Consider the following 21,258-nt stretch of genomic DNA (forward strand, 5'->3'; position numbering starts at 1 on the left):
CACATCAAAGTTGCTGGTGAACGCAGCAGGCCAGGCAGCATCTCTAGGAAGAGGTACAGTCGACGTTTCAGGCCGAGACCCTTTGTCAGGACTAACTGAAGGAAGAGTTAGTAAGAGATTTGAAAGGGGGAGGGGGAGGGGAGATCCAAAATGATAAAAGAAGACAGGAGAGGGAGGGATGGAGCCAAGAGCTGGACAGGTGATTGGCAAAGGGATATGAGAGGATCATGGGACAGGAGGCCCAGGGAGAAGGAAAAGGGGGGGGGAGCCCAGAGGATGGGTAAGGGGTATAGTGAGAGGGACAGAGGGAGAAAAAGGAGAGTGAGAGAAAGAATGTGTGTATAAAAATAAATAACAGGTGAGGTACGAGGGGGAGGTGGGGCATTAGCAGAAGTTAGAGAAGTCGATGTTCATGCCATCAGGTTGGAGGCTACCCAGACGGAATATGAGGTGTTGTTCCTCCAACCTGAGTGTGGCTTCATCTTTACAGTAGAGGAGGCCGTGGATAGACATGTCAGAATGAGAATGGGATGTGGAATTAAAATGTGTGGCCACTGGGAGATCCCTTGCCAATCACCTGTCCAGCTCTTGGCTGCATCCCTCCCCCTTCTGTCTTCTCCTATCATTTTGGATTTCCCCCTCCCCCTCCCACTTTCAAATCTCTTACTAACTCTTCCTTCAATTAGTCCTGATGAAGGGTCTCGGCCTGAAACGTCGACTGTACCTCTTCCTAGAGATGCTGCCTGGCCCTCACCAGCAACTTTGATGTGTGTTGCTTGAATTTCCAGCATCTGCAGAATTGCTGTTGTTTGCGAGATTAAAGAGAAGCTTTATTTGACACATGCACATTGAGTCATACAATGAAATGTGTTACACTGTGTCAATGACCAACACAGTCTGGGAGCAGCCCTCAAGTGTCGGAATGCTTCCAGCACCAACATAGCATGCCCACATGTTACTACCTTAACACGTATGTCTTCGGAATATGGGAGGAAAGTGGACTGCCCTGACAAACAACTTTGGTTCCTTTGATGACTAGGAAGTTTCCATAATTTGTGGCTAAATTACTGCATAATTTACCACCGATTTGAATGCAGTCTCAAGGTTATCTGGTGCCCTGAGATTTTTTTTGTGTTCTACACAAATCACTGTTTGCAGTTTTGCATATACTTCTGTCTTTACTTCTTACATTTACAGAACACTCTTATTGTGTTGGCCAATGGCAGTTTGTCATTATTGTTGGGCGATTATCAACTGATACCTGGGACTGCAGATTACGCATGTGGTTGGGAGTAATGAAAGGTTTATCTATAGGGTAATATGTAACACATGGACATATTGCGAGTGCTCTTTCCTCTTCTGCACTGCTGAGGATTGGTGTTTGTGAGAACTAGAAGTCTCAAAGGTGTTGTAAATTCTGGGATTTCATTCTAACAGAATATGAAGACCACAATGCCAGCTGTTGAGTCTGACTCAGAATGTGACATACTTCAGTACTCACAGAAAACAGTCCTATTCTTTACATAAAAGTATTTAATCAGATGTCACCAAACTGAATTTATAACTTAATCTCCAATAGTCTTCTCATAAAAGCATTATTTCTTCAGAAAAAGTGTAGCAAATAAAAGATAATTTGCACTATAAAACTCTACACATAATTATGTAAAATGTACCTAGATTAGCTGTGATTAACATGGTAATTACCTAGTAGATTCCATTCTGGCACCAAATAATGGGGTCAATATTTAAGGAAGCAAAATTCTGATGAAGAGCCAGTCTGGTGATATATTTGAATTATCTTTTTTTAATTCTACAACTGTGCACTATATGTACGTAGTCACACAGAGGTTGAGGAGGTATTAGCTGCAGTGATAAAGAGGAGGAGGAGGATGTCATTGTGTATCTTAATACTTAAAATTGATTGTTATCCTTTAAGGGAAAGATGCTTAGTTCAAAGTGGCCGTGGAAAATCGATCTGTTCCTGTATTCCATTCAGGGATCAAGGATCAACTTTATTCACCGTATATATTTGCATGTGTTAGGAATTTGCTGTGCAACAAAAAACAATGTTCAACAGTTCTAAAGAATAAAGTATTACATATAAAAATATTTAAAACTCTTATTCTTAATCCATTATTCATTAGCAATCCATTATTCTTAAATCCAAAATGTACCTTCCCATATTTTGATTCATGAATATTTATCTGCAAGTTTCTCTGTTTTCCTAAAGTAGAATAAATGTTGATCTATTTAAATGGAACAGAAGAATACAAAGTGATAATTAAACTACATTACTTGAGTACTGAACTTTAAAAGTAAGTCATTAAAGTTCCAGAATTTAAATTTTGAGAAAGCTTAGAAGAAATAAGCATTTTGCTCTGAAAAATAGCTATCTAATGAGGTCAACATGAGGAAATCCCTAATGAGGTGACGTTATGGAGTTCTGTTAGTTGAAGAAGAATGGGTGAAATATAACTTAAAATTAAGCATGAAGGTACAATAAGGTAAGGTGGAAGTAATAGTAGGAATTTATTCTTCAGTTGAACGGTGGTCAACATTTGGAATTGCTACCAGATGGAATTGGGAAGTGAAAGCATTGGAATTATTTAAGAAACAATTAAATGAATACAGTGGTTATTCTGAGTAGATGAATTTAATTAAGGGTTTCATCATCCTTGATTATGTTGTGAATGACTTATAGTTTTCTTCACAGTTAATCATGCTTCTTAATTTGATCAAAGCTCCCAAATTTGAGATTTTATCTCTGTACCCAACACCACTGTTGTTACTGGGAAGAACAATATTTTACTGTTTATTTGGTGCTGCTCTTTCTGAAAGAGCAAGATTTTTACTGCTGAAAATGTCCATTGCTCAAAGATTGGTCAGCAAGTTTCCCTCATGTTTGATTGTTATTAGTACATATAATTTCGATAACTATGTTGTGAAACTTTATGTAACATGCTTGTTGATAAGTACAGTGTGTTTAAGTTAGAATTATAATTGTTCTTGTATATCTGTGATGATAGGTGCAATGCTAACAAACTCCAGTAAGACAGAAATACCTCCCCCCCTTTCCATTGTCTACACCTGGGGAAGTGGAATTGCTTCTCCACTCCGGCTTCCAATGCTCAATACTGAAGTAGTACAGGTCTCTGCAGGGAGAACTCAAAAGGCAGGGGTGACCAGATCAGGACGACTTATCATGTGGGAGGTAAGCTTTAAAAAATCTGCATAGAAGAGTTAATAAAATGTACAGCTATTTCCTTGTCCAAAAATAGCTAGCTGTCCTTGTCTACGCCAAGTTGCTTTTTTCATTGTGAACTCCAAAGTGGCCTTCTGCTGGAAGCCCATTTCCCACTACTTTGGTGTGCCTCAGAGCAGAGAGGCCGTTCAGTTCAAGCAGCCTGCTGCACTTAGAGACCCTGTGTAACATCTAATGAGCTCCAGTGCTCAGATTCAAAGCTATCAATATGGTGGAGCTATTGAATGATTGGAACATTCCCAAGTGACAAATTTCAAATAAAAATACTGCTTCAAAGTGTAAAATATTTTATTTGTTACAGTTTATTTTATTTGCACAGTTCAAAAGCACAGCAACACACCAAAAATCAATTAAAATAATTACATTTAACTTAAATATTAAAACATATTCCTCCTAGAGTAACAAACACAACATATTGGAGGAATTCAGAGTACTTATATGTCACCACATCCAACCCTGAGATTATATTTCCTGCAGGAATACTCAGCAAATCTATGGAATAGTAACTAAAACGGGATCAATGAAAGGTCAAGTAGAGCCTAGAAGACAACTAACTGTGCAAATGCAAATATAAATAGATGGCAATAAATGATGAGAGCATGAAATAACAAAATAAAGAGTACTTTTTAGAATTTGAGGACACACAGTCCTCTTTTATTGTCATCTAGTAATGCATGCATTAAGAAATGATACAATGTTTTTCCAGAATGATATCATGAAAACACATGACAAACCGACTAACAAAACTAACAAAAAACACATAATTATGACATATAGTTACAATAGTGCAAAGCAATACCGTAATTTGATAAAAACAGACCATGGCACGGTAGAAGTCTCAAAGTCTCTCAGAAGTCCCATCATCTCACGCAGACGGTAAACCTTCAGCGCCGCCAACTTGCCGATGCAGCATACTGGAAGCATCCGACCACAGTCCGACTCCAAGTCGGTCCGAAAACTCCGAGCCTCCAACCAGCTGTCTGACACCGAGCACCGAGCACCATCTCTGCCGAGCGCTTCGACCCCAGCCCCGGCAACAGGCAATAGGCAAAGCCGAGGATTTGGGGTTTTCGTCTCTGGAGATTCTCGATCGCACAGTAGCAGCGGCAGCGAAGCAGGCATTTCAGAAGTTACTCCAGATGTTCCTCTGTGCTTCTCACGGCTGTCATCATCAAATCCGGATTGTGCACGGCCCCCTAGTTACACATACGATATTCATTTGGAATGGCCGCGCGGGCTGCGTTGCGCCATCTTCTCCCTCCTTACTTAAAGTGAGAATATTGGTTGTGGGAACATTTCAACAGATGAGTGTTGTTATCACTCTTTTATTTAAGAGCTTGATAGTTGAGGGATAACTGTTCTTGAACCTGATGCTGCGAGTCCTCAGGCTCTTTTACCTTCTATCTGATGGCAGCAGTGAGAAAAATGCATGGCCTAGGTGGTGAGGTCAGTGAGCGTCTATGAAGAGGAATGAACAATTGCTGTTTTTGGCTGAGAACGGGCCTTCATCAAGACTAGAAAAGGAAAGGGACAGAAGCCAGAATAAGAAGGTTGGGGTGTGTTGGGGGGGGGGAAGAGGGGACAAGCTGGCGGGTAATGGGTGAAAACGCTTGAAGGGAGGTGAAGTGATAAGTGGAAGAGGTAAAAAAATAAAGAAATCTGATAGTCGTGGAGAATGGACCATGGGAGAAAGGGAAGGAAGAAGGGCACCACAGGCACCATGTTGGGCAGGTAAGGATAAGAGAAGGGGTAGAGGAAAGTCAGAATGGAGGATGGACACAAAGAGAAGGGAGTGGGGGAAGAAATTACTGGAAGTTAGCAAAATCAATGCTCATGCTGTCAGGTTGGAGGGTATTCAGATGGTATTGCTCCTCCAACTTGAGGATGACCTCATTGTGGCAATAAAGGAGGCTATGGACTGACATGTCAGAATGGGAAGTGGAATTAAAATGGGCTAAGTTGAGGTCTGCCATTTGTTTGAATAAGGACTGCCACGTCTATACAATCCTGATGAAGGGTCTTGGCCCAAAACGTCGACTGTTTATTCCTCTCCGTAGATGCTGCTTGATCTGCTGAGTTCCTCCAGTATTTTGTGTGCGTTGATGTGGATTTTCAGCATTTGCAGAATCTCAATGTTTCTGCTATGCCAATTGCCAATTTTATTCTGCCATAGGCTTGGGAGGTCTGTGAAGTCCACTGGATCAGCTGTTAGCATATGTTGCCAGCTGGAAGATGCCTCGACGGAGTTAGGTTAACATCCTTATTGGAAACTGGGAATCTGTGGTTAAGTCCTGGCATTAACCCTAATGTTGGGACAGATGATAAAGGTAAATTACAGTTAATATCGGGCATTAATTTCACAATCTAGTGTGTTCAAACCATGTCCAGAACATATAATTTGGGCTGATACCTCTATTGTACTGAAGGAGTTTAATCTTTTTAGCAGTAATGTCTTCCAGATGAAAGATTAAATAGCCTGACAGTTGCTTCTCTTTAATCTCTGTTAATTTGCAGGCTTTTCCCGGAGGTGCTGGAGATGCATCCCTCCCAGGTTGCATAGATCAGGCCCAACCACAGTTTATCTCTAGATTTCTGGAAGGTCAGTCTGGGGTGGCAATCAAGCATGTTTCTTGCGGAGACCTTTTTACAGTGTGTCTTACAGGTAGGGTTTTTGGATACTTCGCTATGTTTATGTATATGATAGATGTTTAGAAATTATCTGGACCCAAAGCAGTTCAAAGTAAATTTATCAGATACAATCTTGAGGTTCATTTTCTTGCAGGCAATCACAGTATCTCTTGTAATACTGTGATTGCTGGCAAGTGACACAATAGAATAAATGAAAGACTGCCCCCAACAGGGCGAACAATAGCTAATATGCATATACAAAAAGAAAGAGGAAAAATAATAATAAAATAAAACAAGCAATAAATATTGAGAACATGAGATGAAGAGTCCTTGAAAGTGAGTCAACTTCAGCAGGAACAGTTCAGTGTTGGGGCAAGTGATGTTGTCTCCTCTAGTTCAGGAGCCTGATAGTTAAGGGGTAAAATCTGTTCCTGAGCCTGGTGGTGAGTCCTGAGGCTCCTGTACCACCTTCAGCAGTGAGAAGAAAGCATGGTCTGGATGGTGGGGGTCCTTGATAGTGGATGCTACTTTCCTGTGAGTGGGGAGGGCATTCCCTGTGATGAACTGGGCCATATTCACTACTTTTTGTAGGCTTTTCTGTGCAAGGGCATTGGTGTTTCCTTACCAGGTCATGATGCAACCAGTCAATATACTCTCCACCACACATCTATAGAAATTTGTCAAAGCTTTAGATGACATTCTGAATCTTTGCAAGAGGCACTGCCCTGCTTTCTTCGTAATGGCACTTAGCTGATGGTCCCAGGACAGATCCTCTGAAATTATATGACCGAGGAATTTTAAGGTGCTCACCCTCTCCACTGTGATCTCTTGATGAGGACTGGCTCATGGACCTTCTGTTTCTTCTTCCTGAAGTCAATGATCATCTCCTTGGTCTTGCTGATATTGAATGGGAGGTTGTTGTGGCACCACTCAGATTTTCAAACTCCTTCCTATATGCTAATTCATCACCATCCTTAATTTGGCCAGTGACAATGGTATCATCAGCAAACTTAAATATGACATTGGAGTTGTGCTTAGCCTCACAGTCATAGGTATAGAGTGAGTAGAACAGAGGGCTGAGCACACAGCCTTGTGTGCACCTGTGCTGAGGGAGATTATGGAGGAGATGTTGCCAATCTGATGTTACTGGGGTCTGCAAGTGAGGAAATTGATGATCCAGCTGCTCAAGGAGGTATTAAGGCCTAGGACTGGAAGCTTATTGATTACTTTTGAAGGGTTAATAGTATTGAATGCTGAGTTGTAGTTAATTCAAGTTGAAATGCATGTTCAAGTTTAATTGTCATTCAGCCATACACAGGAATACAGCCAACCGAAACAGCTTTCCTTTGTTGCTAAGGTGCAAAACACAGTACCAACAGTCACACAGCACATAAATTATGATAGCAGAAAAATACACAGTTACAAAAAACTGAAGAGCACCCTGATGTATGCATCTTTGCTTTGTAGTTGCAGCAATTGTTCTAATTTCGCAAACACAAGAAAATCTGCAGATGCTGGAAATTCAACCAACACACACAAAATGCTGGTGGAACGCCAGGCAGCATCTATAGGAAGAAGTACAGTCGATGTTTCGGGTCGAGACCCTTCGTCAGGACTGATGTAGTGAAGGAAAAGTGGGGGACGGATACCAGTATAGACTTGGAACATGAACTGTTCCACGTAGCCAACAAAAAGGCAGGCATAGCTGGGACCCATACGGGTGCCCATGACTACACCTTTAGTTTGAAGGAAGTGGGAGGAGCCAAAGGAGAAATTATTAAGAGTAAGGACCAATTCCACTAGACAGAGGAGAGTGGCGGTAGAGGGGAACTGGTTGGGTCTGGAATCCGAAAAGAAGCGGAGAGCTTTGAGACCTTCCTGGTGGGGGATGGAAGTATATAGGGACTGGACATCCACGGTGAAAATAAGATGATGGGAGCCAGGGAACTTGAAATCATTGAAAAATTCCAGAGCATGAGAAGTGTCATGAACATAGGTGGGAAGGGATTGAACAAGGGGGGATAAAACAGTGTCGAGGTATGCAGAAATGAGTTTGGTGGGGCAGGAGCAAGCTGAAACAATGGGTCTACCTGGAGAGGCAGGTTTGTGGATCTTGGGTAGGAGGTAGAAATGGGAAGTGTGGGGTGTGGGAACTATGAAGTTGGTGGCAGTGGATGGGAGGTCCACGGAGCTGATAAGGTCAGTGATGGTGTGGGAGGCAATGGCCTGGTGCTCCTTAGTGGGGTCATGTTTGAGGGATAAATAAGAGGAGGTATCAGCGAGTTGTCGCTGTGCCTCAGCGAGGTAGAGGTCAGTACGCCAGACTACTACAGCGCCCCCCTTATCAGCAGGTTTTATGATAAGGTTAGGATGGTGCAGAGGGAGTGGAGAGCAGAGCATTCAGAAGGGGTGAGGTTGGAATTGGAACAAGGTGTGGTGAAGTCGGTTGATGTCCCGTCGGCAGTTAGCAATAAAAAGATCCAGAGTAGGCAGAAGACCAGAGCGGGGTGGCCATGAAGAGGAGGAGGGTTGAAGACGAGAGAAGGGGGTCATCAGTGGGGGTAGGAGAGTCCTTGCAGAAGAAGTAAGCTCAGAGACAGAGCCGGCGGAAGAAGAATTCAGTGTCATGGCGCATGCGGAACTCACTGAGGTGTGGGCGCAGGGGGATAAAGGTGAGGCCCTTGCTGAGGACAGAGTGCTCTGCCTCAGAGAGTGGAAGGTTGGAGAGGATGGTGAAGACCCGGCACGGATGAGAGCTAGGATCAGAGGGGGGAGGGAGGTTGTTTGTGTCAGTGAAGAGGGGAGGGTTGGGGTGAGAGGAAGATGGAGCCTCTGAGGGCCCAGGAGCTGACAATGGGATCTGAGGATCCTGATGAAGGGTCTCGACCCGAAACGTCGACTGTACTTCTTCCGATAGATGCTGCCTGGCCTGCTGTGTTCACCAGCATTTTGTGTGTGTTGATTGTTCTAATTTGGTCTTTTCAAAAATTTTTAATCTGCATTCTATTTTGCTTGCTAAAACATAATAAAAGTGATAAAGCCCACATGTTAATCTTGATGATAAACTGATACTTCAAAGCGCATCCACAATTCATTAATACAGAAATCACTTAGGACCTTGCATAAGTTTCACTTGACTGGAATCTGGTTTGAAACAGAAAATACTAGCTGCTTAAACAAGTGAAGATTCAGTCTGTTGAATCAATGAAAGCTCATGTTACAGAAACACAGTTGCAGTGCTTGTTGTGCCTAAATCTGTGTTGTTTCATTTTCGCTTTGTCAGGGACAGCATTCTGGTACAATACTCTGTATATGTATTCTTGGGATGCTGTGAGATGGAGAGAAAATTTGAGTGATGAATATCAGAATCAGGTTTAATATCACCGGCATACATTGTGAAATTTATTAACTTTGCAGCAACAGTACAATGCAATATATGATAAATACAGAAAAAATTGAATTACAGTAAATATATATGCATATAAAATAGTTAAAATAAGTAGTGCAAAAACAGAAATTTTTAAAAAGTTGATGATTAACAAAACCACAAAGTAGAAACTGTTTTAGCTGACTTCAGTATAATTTGGGGATAATACTGGATGGAAAAATAACCTCCTCCTTATTAACCTTGTCCAAAGATCAATAACCAATTTTAATTTCCAAAGTTGATGACCTAAATTGGGCTGAATGACCATTCTCATTTATAATAATCAAATTATTTTATGATCTTAGTGGATGAGATTGAACAATGAAATATATTAGCAAAAGCATTATTTCAATGGTTTTATATTTCTCAATCCCTCTGTTTTTTGGGTGGGTTGGAATGTTAGGTGAAGTTTCGTTAGCTATAAGCAGGTGGGAATGTGCATTGAAAAGTCTGTTATATCTTTTCCAATGTGGGGCTGTGAAACATTGAGATCTATTTGAACAGATTCGTTTAATATCATTCATATATATGGAGAATTTTAACTAAGTCTATGAATTCTAGTCTTGTATTTTGTTTACTTGAAATTGCAATTGATCATCCAAAAAAATGAACAAACCAATGGAAATGCTTTGTGATGACTTTTGTACCAAGTACTTTTGGACCATGCCCTCTATACTCTGGATAATAGCTTCAGATTATACCATTTGAATATGACTGTCTTACCGCCCGTTACGCCGCTGGCGTTTAGGGCAACAATGAAAGTCCTCCATCTCTGTTTATCCGTACAGTTGCACACAGTTATAGAAGCAATCTTCAATGTTGTTTTTGTAACAATTCTGTTTTGACCAGTCAGGTTCGTTAGCCCAGAGCTGAACCCCCACACCTGGAGGACCGATGCACTGCTGTTAGTTTGGGCTCGACCCTTTGACCTGTTCGGCATGGGTGACCCAGCCAAGGGCCAAAGCATGAAGCTCTGACTACAGCCAATATAGCTCTCCGGGTCATTGAGGCACGCAAGTTGTGGCCCTCTTGGAGGACTTAAATATGAACATCTAATTTAACGTTTTGAGTCAAGCCTTTTCTTTCCCTTTTGAAGATTACTACCCCCGTGTTGTAACCAAATGTTCAGCATGGAGTAAACGTGCGATCAGATAAAAGGCATAGAATTATGTCAAGCAGAGAAAAAAAATTGCTGCTTTGAACTAAAAGCTGCAATGAAATATGCTGAAGAGGGCCTAAATGCTCAGAACAGTTCTGACAGACTTTTCAATTAATTCTTTCATTTTGACCTATTTTAGACAGAGGGATAATCATGTCCTTTGGAAATGGTAGCAATGGCTGTCTGGGTCATGGTAGTTTTAATGATGTCACACAGGTGAGTACAATTTTCTTGCATGCCTCATTTTATTAAGACTTAGTATTTCTCCCTCCTGAATGTTTAAGCCTTTGCTGTCTAATTGCCTCTGGCATTTTAAACTAGACAGTAACGTTCCCACTGTAGAACAACTACTAGGATTTGTCATCACACTGCCAATTACAATCATACCTTCAACTGACTGATATCCAGCCTCCACAATTCTTCGCTAAACCTGCCTTTGACCGATGTTTTGTCACCTATCAATTTGAGTCCTGTGAAATGCCACAAAAGATGCTGTGTAAATACAAGTAGATAGATAGATGTCACAGGTAGATAGGGTCATAAGGAAAGCTTTTGGCAGCTTGGCCTTCAATGTATTGAGAGCAGGAGTTGGGGTGTTATGTTGAAGTTGTATAAGACGTTGGTGAGCTCTAATTTGGAATATTGTGTCCAGTTTTGGTCACCTACCTACAGGAAAGATGTAAATAAAATTGAAAAAAACGCAGAGAAAATTTACAAGGATATTGCTGGGATTTGAGGACCTGAGTTGTAAGGAAAGGTTAAAAAGGTTCAGCCTTTATTTTCTGGACTGTAGAAGATTGAGGAAGATTTGATGGAGGTATACAAGATTATGAGACGTTTATTGTAGATAGGGTTAATGCACACAGGCTTTTTCAAATGAGGTTGGGTGACAGTATAACTAGAGATCATGGGTTAAGGGTGAAAATGAAAGGGAATATGTTTAAAGGAATATGATGGGGGACTTCTTTATTCAGAGGGTGGTGAGAATGTGGAATGAACTGCCAACACAAGTGGTGGATGCAGGGTTGATTTGAACGCTTAAGAGAAGTTTGGATAGGTACAGGGATGGGAGGGGTATGGAGGGTTACGGTTGGGTGCAAGTCGATGGAACTAGGCAGATTGATGGTTTGGCATCGACTAGATGGGCCAAAGGGCCTGTTTCTGTGCTGTAGTGTTCTGTGACTCTATGACTAAGTGGTTGTTGTTGTTATAACAGAAGAATAGATAGGAGCATAGGTTGTGTAAAGGACAAATGAAGGCTACAAAAGGACTTAGGCTGACTGGGCCAAGGTATGACAAATAGAATATAATGTGGGAAAATGTAAATTTGTCCATTTGGACAGAAAAAGTAATTATCGAGCATATCAGCCAAATGACAAGAGATTGTTGAGCTCTGAGATACAGAGAGATCTGGGTATCTTTATGCACGATTTGCTGAAATTGAATGTGCGGGTACAGTAAGTAATTAGGAAAGCCAACAGTATGTTCTTGTTTATTGCTGGGGGAATTGAATACAAAAGTTGGGAAATTATGCTTTAGTTATAAAGTATATCGATCTCACCACATTTGGAACATTGTGTATGTAATTGGCCTTTCATAAGGAAGGATGTAAATGTATTGTAAGTGATTCAGAAGGTGTTAACTAGATTCATATTTGGAATGGGTGGGTTGATTTTGAGGAAATAGTGCACAGGCTTGTATCCACTGGAGCTTAGAATAGTGAGAGGGGAATTAATTGAAATGTACAAGATCCTGAGGTGTCTTGACAGGATGAATGTAGTGAGATTGTTACTTAATGGTAAAATTCAGAACTGCTTGAAAGTGAAGGGTTGTCTGACCTGCTGAGTTATTCTGGCATTCAAGGCAGACATGGAGTGAAATTACTCATTTCACAGACATGAATCTTTGGAACTCTCCTCCTTAAAGGACATTAGAAGCAGAGTATGAATATTTTTGAGGCAGAGGTATAGATGATCAACTATACCTCTGGTTTTTGATCATCACCGAGAGTGAAGGGGTAGACTGGAATACTGAGCTGAGTTTGCAATCACATCAGCCGTGATCTTATTAAATTGTGAAGCGGACTTAACGAGCCAAGTGGCCTACTCCTGTTCCAAGTTCATGTGTTTGTATGCAAAATTTTTGTACCTGGATGAGGTATTAGAAGGTCACGAGCATTTAGTCATTCACCACAGAAAGTGGAATAACAAGTGAAAATTGGAAATGTCCTGCCGAAGGGTTTTGGCCCGAAATGTTGACTCTACTCTTTTTCTAGATGCTAACTGGCCTGCTGCGTTCCTCCAGCATTTTGTGTGTGTTGAGTAGAATTATAATTTTGTTTAAAAGAAAATATTTTCTGGCATCATTCCGATTCCCATACCGTTTAACAAAGCCTTCCAAAATAAGATTTTTTCAGGGGGAAGGCAGTGGAAGAAGAGCAAGAAACCACAATTAAAATTTGTATTAACGTCAATGAAATCACATTTCACAACTAATGTACTTAACCACTATGTTTCCATATATCTCTCAACCTCCACCCCACAGCCAAAAATTGTCGAGGCACTGCTTGGCTTTGAGATTGCCCAAGTTTCGTGTGGTGCATCACATGTTTTGGCAGCAACCAATGACCGAGAAGTATTTTCATGGGGACGAGGAGACAATGGTGAGAAATCCTTTTGTTTGAAATACGGAATTTCTGTTTAAAAAAAAATGAACAGCATGATCTTTCCTTTAGGTCTTCCAGAAGCAATTATATTAAGCAAAATGCACTTGGTCAGTAATTTTAAAACACAAGTACGCCATGCTGAGTTATTCTTCTGCATAAAGCCGTTCCAGCTGCCTAGCTTTTAACCTTAACAGTGCAGGTAGTATCATTAGTTCATGGTCACATTCTTGGCATGCTCTCACTTGATTTTCCTGTTTCATGTTGTTTGCTCTTGTGTGGTTACCACTGTTTACAGTTTCTTTCTCTCTTGGGGAGAACTGCAGAGATACAAATTTTTGCTGAATGAAGGTGGTATAGACTTCTATCAGGAATAGCAATGAGAACTGCGAAGCCTGTTAACATAATGTTGCAAATGCACTATTAAAATTCAAGGTCACACCCTGTTTTCTAATTCATAGGAAATTTAAATACTTGTGCTTGTTTACTCTCGATTGATAGAAGTTTTCTGACGCAGCCTTCTTCTATTTGCACAGCTAATACTGCCTCCTTAATTCCTCTTGGACTATTGAGACACAGTTTTACCGGAGTATTTATTTCTGTTTCCAGATTAAGCAAACCAGTTTCAGTAGAGCTAGCATGGAGCCAGAGCATGATTGCTCAAGCTGTATGAGCCAAGCGGAACATGCAGCAGTGCAAAGGTCTGGAGTAGTAAATGGCAGACAAAGGCATTCTATCAGATTTACATTTGCTGTGTTAATGAAGGCATCAGCTGGATGCCAAGAGCAATGTTCATCATTCCTGTTGCTGTCTTTCCATCTGTCATTAAGGACAGATTTATCTGTACGTGTACACTTCACTATCAGCAGGTTACAGTGCCCTGTTATGACTGCAGCACCAATGAATAAGGCTCCAGATTTATTTGGTGGTCAGTAATTTAAGATTATAAGTAGCCCTTGATGTTCTTTTTACTAATGGACAAAATATTTGTCCCAGGGCAGTGACATACAACAAACCTCCAGAAGCATATGTCTCTAATTATTGTATTTAGATCATAAAACAAGCCTGTTATTTGATGTTATGATGCATTGTTTCAGTTTGTATTTAAGCTGGAGTCTACTGAAAGATAAATCGGATTACAAATGGAATCGTAGAACTTCAAAATATTGGAGAAGGCCATTTAGTCAATGATGCTCGTGTAAACTATTTGAAAGAGTAATCCAATTTGTTCCACTGTCTTTTCTATTCTTATAGACTTCCAGTTATTTATATACATATACTGCACTTACAGAGAAACATAGAAAGCCTACAGCACAGTACAGGCCCTTCGGCCCACAAAGCTGTGCCGAACATGTCCTTACCTTAGAAATTACCAAAGCCCTTTATTTTACTGAGCTCCATATACCTATCCAGGAGTCTCTTAAAAGACCCTATCGTATCTACCTCTACCACTGCGCCGGCAGCCCATTCCATGCACTCAGCACTCTCTGCAGAAAAAAACTTACCCCTAACATCTCCTCTGTACCTACTTCCAAGCATCTTAAAACTGTGCCCGCTCATGCTAGCCATTTCAGCCCTGGGAAAAAGCCTCTGACTATCCACACGATCAATGCCTCTCATCATCTTATACACCTGTATCAGGTCACCTCACTCCCTCTGTCGCTCCAAGGAAGAAAGGCCGATTTCACTCAACCTATTCTCATAGGGGATGCCCCCCCAAACCAGAAAACATCCTTGTAAATCTCCTCTGCACCCTTTCCATGGTTTCCACATCCTTCCTGTAGTGAGGCGACCAGAATTGAGCACAGTACTCCAAGTGGGTTCTGACCAGGGTCCTATATAGCTGTAGCATTACCTCTCAGCTCTTAAACTCAATCCCACGATCGATGAAGGCCAATGCACCATATGCTTTTTTAACCACAGAGTCAACCTGCGCAGCAGCTTTGAGTGTCCTATGGACTCGGACCCCAAGGTCCCTCTGATCCTCCACACTGCCAAGAGTCTTACCATTAATACTACATTCTGTCATCATATTTGACCTACCAAAATGAACCCACGCTTACCTGGATTGAACTCTGCCTCTGCCACTTCCCAGCCCAGTTTTACATCCTATCAATATCCTGCTGTAACCTCTGACAGCCCTCCGCACTATCCACAACGCCTCCAACCTTTGTGTCATCAGCAAATTTACTAACCCATCCCTGCACTTCCTCATCCAGGTCATTTATAAAAATCATGAAGAGTAGGGGTCCCAGAACAGAACCCTGAGGCACACCACTGGTGTCCGACCTCCATGCAGAATATGACCCATCTACAACTTCCTGTATGCACGCCATTATTGAATCTAGATCTATAGCCATTAGGCAGTGCATTAATTTCATATCATATAAGTGACAATAATATCTGATTCTGATTCTGAACATGTCTGTACAAAACAAAATCTCTTGACTAGATTTCTTGTCAGTTAAGTTTGTCCTCTGGTTACTGATCTTGTTTTATTGGAAGCATTTATATTTAAAAAACTAAGTCTGGAGGCAGGAATACTTTTCTGTTCAGATTACTTGCCAGTTGTTTGGATTAAAGGTGTCAGAAACTCACAGTACCATTTACGTTGTTGGAAACATGAATTACATTTTCAAGTTTTTCATCTACTTTTTTTTGCAGGACCACTTTGATACCTCAATTGGTAGAAAAAAAAGTTTCTTGATATGTGAAATTAGGTCTATGTAACAGGAAGGTCTCAGCCTCACTCGCTGGTGTGACTGCGTTTTAATTTTATTTAAATATCTAGCACTGTAATAGACCCTTCTGGCCCGTGAGCCCATGCCGCCCAATTGCAACTATGTGACTAATTAACCTACTTAACCCGTACATCTTTGGGATGTGGGAGGAAACTGAAGAAACACGCGGTCAAGGGGAGGATGTAAAAACTCCTTACAGACAGCAACAAGAAATGAACTCAGATTGCTGGCACTGTAATAGTGTTATTTTAACTGCTACCAAACCAGTTCCCATTGGAGCACAACCTTTTGAATTTAAGACAAAATAATATGTAGGGCTCCCAGAGCTGTATGTTAGTTCTCAGTGAAAAGCGTGTCCTTGTAGTTATCAGGTGATGAATAATGACACTTCCAAAGATCAGATACCTTTATCCAGATTCTCATACCAAAATGGGAATTTAGCAGCTAGTACCTACAGAACTGAGTGCTGTATCCTTGAAAGGAGAAACGGGTTGGGAATAGGGTCGTCAAGGTCATCATTACTGAATTACAATTTATTCCTTGAATTTAAATTCCTAGTTTTTGTGGTGTGATTCGTACTCATGCCTCCAGCTCAATGGTCCAGTTACTAGTTTTCCAGTAACTTAATCACATCTTGGGACATATTGATATGGTTGATACTTGACTAATATACATGCAGTGTAATTTGCCAAACATTGAAAAGTAAATCCAACTTAAAAGTAAATGCAGTATGAGTTGTGGTAATATTAATATCTTGGTTTTATTTTTCAAATTAAAGATGTGCATTGATAGTTTTTATTTTCATCATCAAAGCTGTCTTCAATTTAATCTGGTTTGGAGAGATGTGCTGTATTGAAGGTCTTGCTTTTATTGCTAATTTACTGTGAGGTCTACATACAGCCTTGCCCTACGAATTTGTTATTCCATGACACATTTTTTTTTAATATTGAAGGTGGTCTTGTAATAGAACTGAATAAAATCCAAGTTAGTTGGTCAACAATTCTCCCTCAACTACCTCAAGTAGATTATTTATATCGTTGTTGTTAATGGGTACAGTAATGAAATGGTACAGTAGGATAGCATTAGCATATCGCTATTACAGCACCAGTGACCTGGGTTGAATTCCCACCGCAATCTGTAAGGAGTTTGTATGGTCTCCCCGTAACCGCATGGGTTTCCTCCGGATGCTCTGGTTTCCTCCCACATTCTAAAGGCATATGGGTTAGTAGGTTAATTGGTCACATGGGTGTAATTGGGCAGCGCGGACTCATTGGGCTGGAAAGGTCTGATACTGTGCTGCATCCTTAAACAAAAAAATAAAATAAATAAACAGCAATATTTAAAAGGTACAATTCTATATGGTTTAGAGGGATTTAGAGGGATATAGGACTAGTTTAGATGGAATCTTAGAGATCATGGACCAGTTGGGCAGAATGGCTTCTTTTAAAATCTAATCTAATCAAATCAAATCTTGATATTCTTAAAAGAACAGCTTTCATAATTGCATTTATTGCACTATAATATTAATTGTACAGAAAAACTTCCAAATATTAGGTAGATGTGATGAGCTAGCAGCTGTAAATGTAATCATCTAGTAACATATTATTTAGAAATTTCTCTAAATTTATATTGTTTATACTTCCTTTTTTACAAAGTGCAGTGTGTCATAAAATATTATATAGCTACACTCAGTGGCCACTTTATAGGCTACACTTGTACACCTGCTCATTAATGCAAATATCTAATCTGCTAATCATATGGCAGCAACTCAATACATAAAATTATGAGAGTAGTCAAGAGGTTCAGTTGTTGTTCAGAACAAACATCAGAATTGGAAAGGAATGTGATCTGAAATGACTTTGACTCTGGAATGATTGTTGGTGCCAGATGAGGTGCTTTGACTATCTCAGAAACTGCTGAGCGTAGAATTTTCATGCACAACAGTTTCTAGAATGTTGTGTTACAAAGAATGGCACACAAGGCAACAAAAATATCCCGTGAGGCGTAGTTCTGTGGGAGAAAACACATTGTTAATGAGAGAGGTCAGAGGAAAATGGATTTAAGTGCATAGAATGTGCATTTCCCTGGAGATAATAAAATTAAAAGCAGTAGTGGATCATTCAGCTGCCTGTGCCTTCTCTGCTGTTCAACAACCTCATGGCAGATCCTTAATCTCAGTGCCACTTCCCTGCGCTAACCCCACATTCCTTAATTCCCTTAATGGATAGCACTGCTGGGTATACGCAGTGCTGGTTCAAACCTGAGATAGGGAACTTTCAACCTGCAATTTCCATGTTTTTCCATGACCTTGAGATTTCCCCCTGACATTCTGGTTTATTCTCCCATCCCAAAGAAGAGCTGCTTGTAGGTTAATTGGCGAATGTAAGTGACCTCTGGGCAGGGTGGCCGATTTCAACATCAGGGTATATGAGAGGAGCTGTTGCACCCTGTGATTTGTAGTCTGGAGATCGTTTGGGTGATCGAACATGAGGCTGTGGGGGGTCACGGGCTGATGTTCAACTCCATTTTGCTGATTAAAGCTTCCATTATTTGCTGAATAAAACAACAGGGGTGATTGAGACATTGAGACAAATGCAGAAGGTGAACGCTGGCTGCCTGCCTTCTAATCGCTGGTGAGATTGCTCTACTGCCAGAGAGGGGAGTCTGTGTGGCCTGCCACTGTGCTCGGAGGATGTTACTGAGGTTTTCTGTATTTTCGATATGGATATAGATTTGGACTATGGACTATGGTCTTTTTTTTCAGTCCTGTAGTTTTTTATATTCTGTTTTTTCATCCATTCTTTCTCATTATTTGTGTGGGTGAGGAGGATTTGGGGGTCGATGTTCTTAATTGTGTTTTTTTGTTAGATTCTTTGTATGGGGAGAGGGGGATTTGGAGGGCGATGTTCTTTTTGCATTTTGTGTGGGGAGAGGGGGTTTGAGGTGGATATTATTGTGTTTTTGTTCATTTTTTGTGTGAGGAGAGAGGTATTTGGAGGCTGATGTTCTCTTTGCATTTCGTCTGGGGGGGGTTTGGGAGTTGGTATTCTTGTTGCGTTTTTGTTTGTATTTTTGTGATGGGAGAGGGGTATTTGGGAACTGATGTTCTTGTTGCGTTTCGTGCAGCGGAGGGGAACTTGGGTGTTGACAATAGTGTTGCCCTTTTTTCTTGGTTTTGTTGCTATTTGAAGAAGAATCTCAGGCTTGTTTTCTTTGATAATAAATGAACCTTTGAAATAGTTATAGGGAAATAAGTGGGGAATAGGACTGGTGGGAATCAGTAGTTTGATGGGCCAAATGGAAATCTGAGAAATAAATTAGTATTTCATATTGATGAGATAAGTAGTTCTGTTTTCACCTTCTAATATTCATGCTCCCCTGAAACTCCTGATTGTTCAAGTGCAAGTTGCAGAATGTTCAACTATTTCCCTGTCATTGGGTTTTCCAGCTATTGCAGGTCTTTTGTCTGTTGCCAACTGTCAGTTCTGTTAGGTAGCTTTTTTTTCCCCCAGAAGGCAAAATTAACCTATATATTACATAAAAAAAGACAGATGGTCAGGGTGAGTTACAGATGTACATTAAATCCCTTGCTAATTAACTGCAGAATGTGCAGTCCTCAACTGAGCTCAAAAATCTATCCATCCATCCACCCAATGATTATTTTGCTTATGTTAGCTGTATGTTTTTTTATGATTCATAATGTAGCTTTTAAAGAATGACATGGCATATGATACAAAAGGTTTGGTATCCAATTCCATTCTAATCACATAATAGTTGTTGGCATAATACAGGATTGCTAAAAAGCTTATGCATTCAGTCATAAAGTGGATGATTCAAATGTGAGAGATGTACAGTCTGTGTAATTTTTTTTCCATTTCTAAAACAGGTCGGCTTGGCTTGGAAACTCAGGAGTCGCATAATTCCCCTCAACAAGTGAACATTCCAGCAGAGCATGAAGCCCAGAAAGTTTTGTGTGGAATTGATTCTTCAATGATCCTTACAACGCAGAATCACATTTTGGCCTGTGGGAGCAATAGGTATTGAACAAGTATTCCCTGACTCGATATCAAAATAATCTTATGATCTCCTAGGTGATGTCTGTCACTCAATCTATATTTAGTCAACACTGAACATGAGGAAATCTGCAGATGCTGGAATTTCAAGCAACACACATAAAAATTGCCGGTGAACGCAGCAGGCCAGGTGGCATCTATAGGAAGAGGTACAGTCGACGTTTCGGGCCGAGACCCTTCGTCAGGACTAACTGAAAGAAGAAATAGTAAGAGATTTGTAAGTGGGAGGGGGAGGGGGAGATCCGATATGATAGGAGACAAGAGGGGGAGGGATGGAGTAAGAGCTGGAAAGTTGATTGGCAAAAGGGATATGAGAGGATCATGGGACGGGAGGCCTCGGGAGAAAGAAAGGAGGAGGGGGGAAGCCCAGAGGATGGGCAAGGAGTATAGTGAGAGGGACAGAGGGAGAAAAGGAGAGAGAGAGAGAGAGAGAAAAAAATATAATAATAATAAATAACGGGTGGGGTACAAAGGGAAGGTGAGGCATTAACGGAAGGTAGAGAAGTCAATGTTCATGCCATCAGGTTGGAGGCTGCCCAGACAGAACATAAGGTGTTATTTATTTATTTATTATTATTATTAATTTTTTTTTCTCTCTCTCTTCTTTTTCTCCCTCTGTCCCTCTCACTATACTCCTTACCCATCCTCTGGGCTTCCCCCTCCCCCTTTCTTTCTCCCTAGGCCTCCCGTCCAAGATCCTCTATATCCCTTTTGCCAATCAACTTTCCAGCTCTTGCCTCCATCCCTCCCCCTCCTATCTTCTCCTATCATATCGGATCTCCCCCTTCCCCTCCCACTTTCAAATCTGTTACTATCTCTTCTTTCAGTTAGTCCTGACGAAGGGTCTCTGCCCGAAACGTCAACTGTACCTCTTCCTATAGATGCTGTTTAGTCAACACTGATATGGTCAGTGCTTTTCTGAATTTTTTTATTCATTCTAAGCCTTGTTTCAAATGTCCTACATATGCTTCCTTTCTTCACCATCTTCCGTCTATTGAAATACAGGATATCTTGTTGTCTTTCAGCTTCTCTCGTCTTAAAATGTAAACATTCCCGATGCATCCCAGTTAGTGGAAGTAACAGGATTGGTATTAGATTTCATCCAGAAGATTTGCTCTACCTCTTAAAAAAACTATGTAAGAGTAAGCAAAAGTTTCATTGAATCTCTGTTTTGATAAAAGGATTGAAGATGGATTGTTAACCATCAAGATAGTATTTGGACCTTCATCAGAGATACCATAGATAGCTTTCCACAGATGGTCTTTGCTATCTGTTGTAACCATTTTGTAAAATGCTATAGAGCAAC

The 21,258-nt window shown here is 40.8% G+C and overlaps 1 protein-coding gene across 1 annotated transcript in view; it reads left to right on the top strand.

The window, feature by feature from the left end:
* nek8 (NIMA-related kinase 8) overlaps nt 1-21,258 on the top strand; it is a 76,069-nt gene that overhangs the window by 25,616 nt on the left and 29,195 nt on the right. Inside the window, exons 7-11 of the mRNA XM_063031808.1 lie at nt 3,027-3,211; nt 5,777-5,924; nt 10,616-10,692; nt 13,021-13,138; nt 19,766-19,916. Of these exons, the coding sequence (XP_062887878.1) occupies nt 3,027-3,211; nt 5,777-5,924; nt 10,616-10,692; nt 13,021-13,138; nt 19,766-19,916 (679 nt within the window). The remainder of the gene's footprint in view (nt 1-3,026; nt 3,212-5,776; nt 5,925-10,615; nt 10,693-13,020; nt 13,139-19,765; nt 19,917-21,258) is intronic.

This window comes from Mobula hypostoma, chromosome 23, assembly GCF_963921235.1.
Source record: "Mobula hypostoma chromosome 23, sMobHyp1.1, whole genome shotgun sequence".
In the NCBI taxonomy this organism is placed as follows: Eukaryota; Metazoa; Chordata; class Chondrichthyes; order Myliobatiformes; family Myliobatidae; genus Mobula; species Mobula hypostoma.